At 42.8% G+C, this 10332-nt stretch overlaps 1 protein-coding gene across 1 annotated transcript; it reads left to right on the plus strand.

Annotated features, from left to right (window-relative positions):
• Positions 1-517: 517 nt before the first annotated feature.
• LOC139924794 (interleukin-6 receptor subunit beta) lies at positions 518-9941 on the plus strand. Its single transcript, XM_078289576.1, has 12 exons — positions 518-637; positions 743-903; positions 1558-1720; positions 3365-3447; positions 4037-4268; positions 4940-5128; positions 5542-5649; positions 6918-7064; positions 7627-7761; positions 7938-8046; positions 8274-8355; positions 8832-9941. Exons 1-12 carry the CDS (start codon positions 574-576, stop codon positions 9561-9563), a joined length of 2205 nt encoding a protein of 734 aa, XP_078145702.1. The 5' UTR covers positions 518-573; the 3' UTR covers positions 9564-9941.
• The last annotated feature ends 391 nt before the right edge of the window (positions 9942-10332 follow it).

A 10332-nucleotide genomic window follows, 5' to 3' on the forward strand; every position in this document is an offset into this window, starting at 1 on the left:
GCGATACTTAACCACAATGCTGAGATGATTACAATCACACAGCTTCCACCTCACTATCTGTTTGCCAACCCCCCCAACCCCGTCCACTCTTTCTGAAGTTATCTGAACTCTTATAGAGGGACTTATGATGAGCTTTTATTTTTGTCTGCTTTGCACAAAATTAGTAGCTACAGGGCATTTCAAATGCAGATAAGACACGTATATCTGTGTAGCATGTATGAACCATTGTACGTGTGTGTGCTGTGTCTGTGTCTGTGTGCGTACATGTGTGTGCACATGCGTACATGCACATGCATACCCTATGCGTGAGACTATATGCATGTTTTTATGTATGTGGTTTTGTGCCTGTTTGTATGTGTGGTTGTCAACTGCTGTGCCCTGGGGGAAGGAAGCTCTCTGATAAACATTGTGCGTGTGTGTGTGTGTTTCTATGTGTTGGTTCATATGAGGTTGCCAAGGGGGGAGAACAGCTCTCTGAGTGTTGCTTTCACGTTCAACTGCATCACGCCGAACAACAGCTGCACGGTGGGAATCAACAACTCAAACGTGGCGTTTATCTTCTGCATCGCCGTCATGGCACGCTCCCCCCACGGCGTCGCAAAGTCAGCGCCTCGGTGTCAGTCTGGTAGACTAGAAGGTGAGCATGTTCTGCTGTCGCACTCTTCCTCTCATTTTCCCTCTCTTGTTTAGCTTGTTACTCACTCTCTCTGTTTTTATTTTGTATCTCTCCCCCCCCCCTCAGTGAAGTTGACCCCAGTGAAGCTTCTCGGAGCAGCGGCAGTCAGCGGTCGACCTCAGTGTCTGATGTTAACTTGGGAGCGTCCTTGGTCGTACGCTGTGTCCGAAACTGAGCTCAAAGGCGGAAACCTGTCTTCCCAAATTGAGTATTCAGCACAGGGGCAGGTCTGCATAAATGTCCCCAACCCTCAACCACATATGTCAATACATGCATCAACACAGACAAAGATACACTCATTCACACATTGAAGATGCTGTGTGTAGCATTTTTAAACATCAATATATCTTTGTCAAATTAATTGTGTTGTCGTAAACAAATGAGACCATAGTTGAGACGATTGGTGGCCTCCATCTTATGTCGGTGCTACTGTTTCTCAAAATGAAGACCACATTTCCCATGAACGCCGCCGCTTTCTATCACAAAGAGGAAGTTGCTACTTGCTCCGTTTGTGCTGGAAGAACAGTGGCCCTCTTCCTGTTTTGTGTGGCAAAGCAATCTCCCTTTGTGCCGCAAAGCAATCGGACAGATTTCCCACAAAATCCGACCGGGTGGCTCACAGTATAAAACAGTTGCCAATCTTCTCGACAATGGTCTCGTTTGTTTATGATAATCACACTAATGTCTCAAAATGAATGTATTAATGAACTACTGATGATGATGATTAAAATGCAACATGTAGCATCTTAAAGAATAAAGAATTAAGAATAGAGAATAAACAAAGAAGAAAACATACAGTATGCTTAAAGAATTTCCTCACAACTGGCTCTTTACCTTACTCCCTCCTCCTCATTTATCCATTCCCTCTCTACCCCTTGTAGCCCAGTGTCCTGGCCACAGTGAACCAAACGGCCACCAGCTTCAAGGTTTGTGGCCTCAGACCCGACACCTCATACACCATCAGGCTTTGCCACCGCTTTTGTTACTCGTCCGCCCCCTGGAGCGAGTGGAGCAACGGACTTGAAGGAAGGACAGGAGAGGATGGTGAGAGAACACACACTGATGACAACAGCATACATGTGTTGTATTTGTTGAAGATCTCAGTCACCATATAGTTCTGTGTTATCGTACCACTACTACCTAGTAATAAGAAGAAGAAGAATAGTAAAATCTAAAAAAAAAAAAAAAAAAGAAGATGAAAATTGGGAAACACATTCAAAATTGTAGCAGTGAGAAGGGAGACGGCCCTTCAACAGAAGGACCTGGGTTCATGCCACCGTGTCAAAGCATCCATCCTGCTGAAGTGTCCTTGATTCTCCCTATGAGAATCAATAAAGAATGACGTTGCTAGTATTAATAGTTAAAGAAAAATGCTTAAAAATAATGATAATGAATTTTAAAAAAAACAATGGGAGAAAGCAGGGTGTTCCATAGTCCAGAAGCCCTGATGGTAAAAGCTCAGTCATCTTCAGTGTTGAGTCTAGATTGAGTAAAAGTCATATAGTCATAAAGCTCGATAGGCACTACAGTACCTAGCTAGCTGCTTTGGATGAAAGCATCCACCAAATGGACGCCTATGTTGTAAAATGTTGTGTTAACTGTGATAGATTGTTGAATATTGTCGATTGTGTAATATTGTATATTTTGTTTCATACTGTGAGAGGAAGAGTGTAAGATTTCCAGTGCACTGGTTACAAATGGCAATAAAGAATCCTGAATCCTGATTGGAGGGGTATAGCGGGGTAGAGAGGATGGATATGTAGAAACCTGGCTTGGATATGAGAGGAGTGGGAAGTGAGAGTGGGATTGTCTTTAAAGTTATCAAGTGGGCACTCTCCTATCACAGATGTTCAGTTGAATTAGGCCAGCCACAGCCACAGCCATAAGGTTTAAAAGTAATCTCTGGCGTCCAATCAACCCCCTCTATACCTGCTCTCTGCTGGTCAGACACAAATTCACAGACACTAGAAGGCAATAAATTGCCATCAGTTTCTTTTTTTTTTTAAAACAGAATTTTATTGGTTTTCAACAGAAACAAGAGTTATACATTTTGCCATCAATAACACACAGATAGAAATGAAAAAAAAAAAATAGTGCCATCCATCCATTCTCAACAGAAATCTCCCAGCTGACCGCCCCCCTCCCTCACCTTGGCATTACACACAGAAGCTTTCCTCCATATTGTCCTGCATACAGACACATCATTGATTAGTGTAGCCATATATAATAGTCATAACAACTTTAACATTTCACAATAGTACACAGTGATACAAGAAGTAGAATTAAGTTGAGTTAAAACACTAAAACATAGCAGTATTTAAGCTTATTCTGGATGGGTGTGGCCATTGCAAGGAGTATCGGCCCCTCAGCACTAACAGAGTCAATTCCCCAGGTAAGTAGTCAAGCAAAGGAGACCACATTTCAGTAAAGGACCTCTCATTACCCTTCAGAACTGCACTAATTCTTTCATGAGGGATGCCATCAGTTTCTATCCATATTGTCTCTTTCTCTACGCACCGCTTTCTGTTAGAAGAATACACTGACTCTTTGGCAAATAGGCTCTTTGATCAACTTACTGTTGTGCAGTTTCACCTCTGTGTTTCAGTGTTTTTTCACTACAGTGCTTTTGAGATGAAGCAAAGCTCCATGTCTGTCTATCTGTTTAACATCCATTCTGCTACCTATCAGCTCCATCTGCAGCACCAGCCTTCTGGAGACAGGTGAAAGAAACAGTCAAGAATGGGTGGAGACTCGTCTTACTGCTTTGGAAGGTGTGTGTGTGTGTGTGTGTGTGTGTGTGTGTGTGTGTGTGTGTGTGTGTGTGCTTGGACTTCTCTGTGTGGTTTTGTGTGTGTTTTTTGTGCTTGTCTGAGTGTTTCTCTGTCTGTTTGTGCGTGTGTGAGTAGATTTGTGTTGTGTGACAGAGTCATGAGTGCTCATATAATATTTTCTGACACCTCATATCACTGTGAGCTGCGCAGTTTTACAGTTTAATAACTTTTGAATTTAATTTGTTTTTAATCAGCGTCTCGTCACCTATCATCACTAATTTGTTTTTATGTCTCGCTGAAATTATTCTGTTATTGCACTACAGTCTGCTTCTAGCTGAGACCAGAAATGAGATTGATAAATGGATAGATAGATAGATAGATAGATAGATAGATAGATAGATAGATACTGTTGATTGAGATAGCTACAGATAGGTAGATAGACACTGTAGGTACAGTAGATATATACTGTATATACAACAGGATCATCTGACTAACACCTTAGTCATCTTAACACAGCTCCATTTACTTCCTCATTCTTTTTGCTTGCTTGTTTTCTGTCTGTCTCGTGGTTTGTGTTTACATCACTCAGCCCTTGCCTCACCGTCTGGCCAATGGCGAAATTGTCTCGTACAACGTGATATGTCGGAGGAAAGACGGCCAGGTCCTGAACAATCGTGGGAGTTGCGGAGTTTTGAACCATACAAATACTTCCTGTAGTTTGCTTCTCCCCCCTGGGCGCTGCTCCTGCTCTCTGACCGCCTCCAACTCTGCAGGAACCTCCCCGGAAGCACGGATATGGCTCCCTGGTGCTTCTGAGACAGGTAGCTGACGGATCTCACTCTGACTCATACATGAGACGTGACGTTAAGGCGTGCTCAGGCATGTCGCCTCATCAAGAGAAACGCCCCATCCTCGTTTTATACATTAAAACTAGAAGGGCACTCGGAGAGCGCAGACCTTCGCCAAGGTTCGTGCTATTATTGCTTGTTCGTGAGTCGGATCCGGATCCGCTCCAAAATTTAATGGGTTCTTCCTTGGCCCATGCTACACCCTTCCACGAAGTTTCATGAAAATCGGGCCAGTAGTTTTTCCGTAATCCTGCTAACAGACAAACAAACAAACGGCACCGAAAACATAACCTCCTTGGCGGAGGTAATTATAGACCAGAGCTTATTCAAAATATGAAATGTGCATTTAGTCACATTCACATTATGGTGTACATTCCTAATTCTACTATAAGTAACAAACATCAACAAGGAAAGTCCAATATTTATACACAAGCAATAGCATATACTTTCACTTTTGTTTGGTTCATTATGAATCATCAAGCATGAGTTTGTGTATTATATACTGTGTGCAGATACTTTTTTTCTTTTAGATCTGGCTGATTATTAATCCTGGCGCCAACTTTTTTTAAACTTTTGGCCCTGGAACAAATGATGGTAAACCTCAATGAAAACCCGTGCATTGTTGGCTGTTCCCTTCTCTTCAGATCCCCCGCCCCCGAACCACATCACTGTGAACCCACTGGGTAACAACAGCCTGGACGTGCGATGGACGGCTCAGGCTGATCAGCCAGTGAGCGGCTTTGTAGTGGAATGGTCGGCCGTTACAGAGACAAACAACAGTAGTCTACACTGGGAGAGGCTCAATAGTTCCTGTAAGGCGCTGGTCATCACAGGTAATCCAGCGATAATGGATTCCATAACGTTTGCTCATTGTAAGCCGTGCTGGATACGCCAGCTAAATGCCTAAAATGTGAAATAGAAAATGTTCCTTTGCCTATTGATTAAGAGTCTGAATCTATAAACATGTTTTGAATCTCCCTCCATACACTATTCATCTCATACACATCGGTATCAGATACATACAACTGGGACTGGCATCCATTCTAGTCTAGTCTGTTTGTGTTTTCTGTTTTAAGGATTGAAAAGTGCTTGTCTAGAAAGCAATGATAATCCTGCAATATTGATTCAGAGTCCCAATATCTGCTGTGTGTCACTGTCTGTGGGTGAACTTAGGTGAAGAGAAACTGATAAGAACTCGCCAGTCTGTTAACTGTGGCTCTATTGATTTCTCTCTGTGTTGATTTAGAGGGAGTGAAACCGATGGTGCGATACGCCGTTTCTGTCAAAGCACTGTATGGTGAAAGAGGGACGGGGCAGAGCGGCACGCCGTTCTACATTTACACACGCCAAGGAGGTATGCAATCTTAAACCTCTTCAGAGGGCTTTCTGCTTACTGTTACATCGTATTTTCTCATGCTAAGCTCTCAAAGTAGCTACAGAATAGTCAAATGCTTGTTCGAGACAAACTGAGTGTGATTCAGTGTGCAGTGTGTTGTGGTCTATTTACCTTCAACTCAGTAAAGTCAGGCAGCGGAATTTAATTAATTCAAAATTAAAACATTTCAAAATGTTTCATATGAAGATTAGTTTAGTTTTAGATCAGTTTATTTACCCAGTCATAGAACATAGAAGCCAAATGATCATCAAAAATACAGTGATAACATACAAAGAGAAAAAGACAAAAAGATAAGATGTATTACTAATTTCTCAGGTGAGATAAAAACTCTAGTAGGTAATCAAAACATCTCCCCTCAAAATAAACAGAAGAGAGAAAGACAGAAACCAGTAGTGATGTAGTGAGAAGGATCCAGAAGGATCCAGACCCTGACAACTTGCTGTTTCTAATGAATCGAGTTCAAATACATTTAATTGTCGAAGGCAGTTCCCATGAAAAGGAACGTCACAAGCCATTTGAATTTTGAAAGGCAGATATTTAAAAACTAAGGCATTTTGCTGCCCTCGGCTGGTCGAAGCACAAACTTAATCAGGTCAGTTGTAGAGAATGAGAGAGAGAGAAAGAGAGAGAGAAGGGCAGTGGTTCTCAAACTGGGTCAGGACCCCCCAGGGGGTCACGGGTAATTTTGGGGGGTCGTGAGATGATTTATGGAATAGGAAAAAAACATATTTCCACTATACAAATTAATTACCTCCGCCAAGGAGGTTATGTTTTCGGTGCCGTTTGTTTGTTTGTCAGTTTGTCTGTTAGCAGGATTATGGAAAAACTACTGGCCCGATTTTCATGAAACTTTGTGAAAGGGTGTAGCATGGGCCAAGGAAGAACCCATTAAATTTTGGAGCGGATCCAGATCCGACTCACGAACAAGCAATAATAGCACGAACCTTGGCGGAGGTCTGCGCTCTCCGAGTGCCCTTCTAGTTATCATGTGTAATTTCTCTATTTTTTTCTTTTTTCTTGTGAAATTCTGAATAGTTTTCAGCCTCTAGACCTCCTCTGATAATCAAATGAATCAATCTGAAAAGGGAAAATAATTTTTTCGGATGAACTGTTGCGAGTAGGCATCGCTTCGTTTTAAGTGGTCATGAGTCAAAAAGTGTGAGAACCACTGCACAAGGGAACACACTGTGACTGTCCCTCCTGCTTCCATCTCCCTGCCTGCACAGCGCCCTCAGCTGGTCCTAAATTGGAGGTGCGGGAGATATCTTGCAACAGAGTAGAGCTCAGCTGGAGTCCCATACCTGTGGAGCAGCAGCGTGGTCGCATCCAGAACTACACACTCCACTACACACGCACAGACGAACCGACTAAGAGTGAGTTACACACACATGCAGGAAAGACATGCATACAAAACAAACTATCTTGCTAATAGAAGCCCATTGAGTGTGACATCAAGTGGGATGGGTGCAGAGTTTGAATTCATAGATCCCTAATTGACGTTCCCTTCCAAAATATGATATCCACCATTTCAATAAAACAAATCTTACTCTTACTAATGCCTACAAAATGATTGCTGGCATGAATGTAAAGCATATTATGGGCTGCTGCTGCTAAAGTTATGAGTCATCTTAACCTTGACCTTTGTTCACGAAATATTGAGTAATGAATTTGAAGGGGCTTTTATTGTTTAGTTTTTTTCAAAATGAATTTATATATAGAGAGAGAAATTGTTTTGCACATTACTTGGGTTATTACTTGGTAAAACTAAATTAGTTGAGAATAGTGAATAGATCTGTCATGGTGCAAAACATTGGAGAAATATTTTATTAGCAGAGATGCTCTATTGTTTTTTTTTTAGATCCTTTATTACCTTGGTATACATTGTTCATCTTATTATCTTATCTTATGTATTATATGTTATATGTTGTTTTTCAGAAGTGGAGCAGTGTGTGGGTCAGGAGCTCCAATATTCTCTGATGAATCTGTCACCTGGTAACTATGACATCTACATGCAGGCCAACACTGAAGCTGGCACTGGAGTAGCAGGGCCAACTTCAAACGTCAATATAGGTACACACACACACACACACACACACACACACACAGAATGCCTATACTATCAAACTTAGCAAAATATGGCTTTACCTTCAACTCAACTTTGTGTGTATGTGTGTGTTTGTGTGCAATGCATGGCGTGTGTATGTGTGTGTGTGTGTGTGTGTGTGTGTGTGTGTGTGTGTGTGAAGTCTGTGAGGAAACATCTTTACTGATGGTTGTAGTGAAATGTGCCGTTCCTGCACTCATCCTGACTCTACTGGGGCTGCTGCTGCTGGCCTGCCTGGCACAGAATGACATGTAGGTTTCTGTCTCACACTAACAACCCCCCCTCCCCCTTCCACACACACACACACACACACACACACACACATTCTCACACACACGCAAACGCACATTGTCGTACTATTGTTGTAGCTGCTCAACACAAAGGAGCATGGGTGATTGGGTCTCTTTTGATTGAAGTTAAAGATAAAAGATAAGAGATAAAATGCCCTTTTACTCATTCTCTAATCTCATCCCTGCAGGGTGAAGCAGAAGCTGTGTCAGGACGTCCCTGACCCGTCTCGTAGCAGCCTGGCCCACTGGACCCCCAAAGCCCCTTTGGAGGTAACTTTTAACCCCTGACCCCTAACCAATCAGCCTATCCGCACCATAAATGCTAACCCTTGCCTTTCTACATAACCTTGAATTATACACTGTACTGTAAAGCTAACACTTACCACAAGTCTAACCCCAATCAATCAACCAATCAATCAATCAGTGACTTAAAAGCTACACTAGGCAAGATTTTCTTGTTGTAGAGACACACCCGTCTTATCAGCTTAAATCACAAAGTGGAGCTTCAGCAGAGAAGAGTGTCTCATCTCCACTAATTGAGACCCGGTGGATTCATCCTATTTGTCCAAATTAAATTATGGTGTTGGGTGTAGACACTTCTCAAAGCTTAAGAGCGAAATACAAATCTCCTAAACAGCAGTGAGTGAGCGCTCTGTCCAGATAAAGCTGGACTCACCATTAGTGATCAAGTCGTTATAAATACCCTCAAACATTACATTTCACCAGTGATTTTTGTTCTTTCACAGAATATGAAGTGGCCACCAACACCAGAGAAGTCCAAAATCCATTACTCTGAAATAACTTTGGTCAGCAAAAGTGTGCCGCAGGACTCCGACCCGGTCTGGGACTTGAGCTATCACACCGTCTGTAGTCTGCACACGTATTCCTCTCACCTGTACTCTGCACTCCCAGTCGGATCTGAGAAGGAGCGAATCAGAGGATCCCTAACAGTCCCAGCCAGGACCCACAACAGCATCCTCTCTCTCCTCTCTCAGCCTCCCCAAGCCCTTCCTCGACCCCTCCAGTCCCGTTCCTGTCTCCAACCCTCCGACTGCCAGTACACCACCGTCTGCGTCCATGACAGCGGGTTACAGCCAGGGGGAGAGAGCGAGCTGCCTGAGCCTCTGCAGGGAGAGAGCGACGCGGGATCTGATTCGTCTCTTTCACAGGCAGACGGACTGGAAACCCCCCCTCTTTCTGTGGCCGAGAGGAAGAGCCTCGTCCTTCAGTCTCACTCCTCTTTCTCTCTTTCTCAGACAGCTGAGGCCGGCTCACCCCATCGCTCCTTTTCTCCCAGTCACTTTAGCTCAGTCCCGTCGCTTCAGCTCGACCCGTTCACCTGCCCCGTCTCTCTCTCCAACTCTTTTTCTACCTCTCTCTCCCCCTTCCCTCACCCTCTCTTGGTGGACTTCTCCTACTCTCTCCTTCCTGGTCAATACTCTATGGACTGTGATCCGTACATTTCCCCCGCTGTGTAGCCCTTTCATACCACAGTTGTTTGATTGATTGAGAGATGTACAGTTGTTTGATATTTTCTCTATTTTTGTGATTGATTCATGCTATTTTTGTATTTGTTTAAGCCATCGTAAACGTTTGGTAATGTGCTTTTGAAGCGGTGCTACTATGCAGAGTTGAACTTTTTACTGTGACTTGAATGCCAAGGAATGTAAAACACACAGTTGTCATCTGTACATACTGTACACATTGATATTTGTGAATGTATGTTGTTTTTTCTTTCTTTTTTCAATGAGCCATCCTTTATGAATGTACTATTGTGCAGCTAAACCCAATATAAGATGTGACTGATAACTTTGCTTTTATCATTTGGGCCATTTACAGTTATGTGTGATTTTGTCTGAGCATTAAAAACGTGTTGTGATTTGATTGATTATTATAATTTATGCCTCATGCTACATCATTTGTGTGGTTGAGGTAGTGTTTTCAATTAAGCAGAAAACCATTAGCTTCTAGACTAGAGGAGTATTCAGCAAGTCAGTCAAGTTTTAGTTAACATCAAATAAAGCGGGAGCTCTTTTTGTCTGAGAAGGCAGAGTCATATAAATATATAACATAAGCCATTAGGTGGAGGCTTTAATCCAAAAGCCTTACAGTGTGAGTACATACATCTTTATTTGACTCGAGTAGGAATCAAACCCCCAAACCTGGCACCAACAAACCGTTCAGATGAGGCTCCTTTACTGTAGATCTCCATTGGGAAACTACTGTGAGCTGTGCCAAGCCTTGATC

The sequence above is a fragment of the Centroberyx gerrardi genome, chromosome 17 (genome assembly GCF_048128805.1).
Source record: "Centroberyx gerrardi isolate f3 chromosome 17, fCenGer3.hap1.cur.20231027, whole genome shotgun sequence".
In the NCBI taxonomy this organism is placed as follows: Eukaryota; Metazoa; Chordata; class Actinopteri; order Beryciformes; family Berycidae; genus Centroberyx; species Centroberyx gerrardi.

What these genes read in the sequence shown, in the direction of transcription:
- LOC139924794 (XM_078289576.1), top strand. Translation starts at nt 574, where the DNA reads ATGGCACGCTCCCCCCACGGCGTCGCAAAGTCAGCGCCTCGGTGTCAG. An exon ending in CACAGACGAACCGACTAAGA is followed by an intron (nt 7,065 to 7,626) that starts GTGAGTTACACA and finishes GTTGTTTTTCAG; the next exon opens with AAGTGGAGCAGTGTGTGGGT. An exon ending in AACTTCAAACGTCAATATAG is followed by an intron (nt 7,762 to 7,937) that starts GTACACACACAC and finishes GTGTGTGTGAAG; the next exon opens with TCTGTGAGGAAACATCTTTA.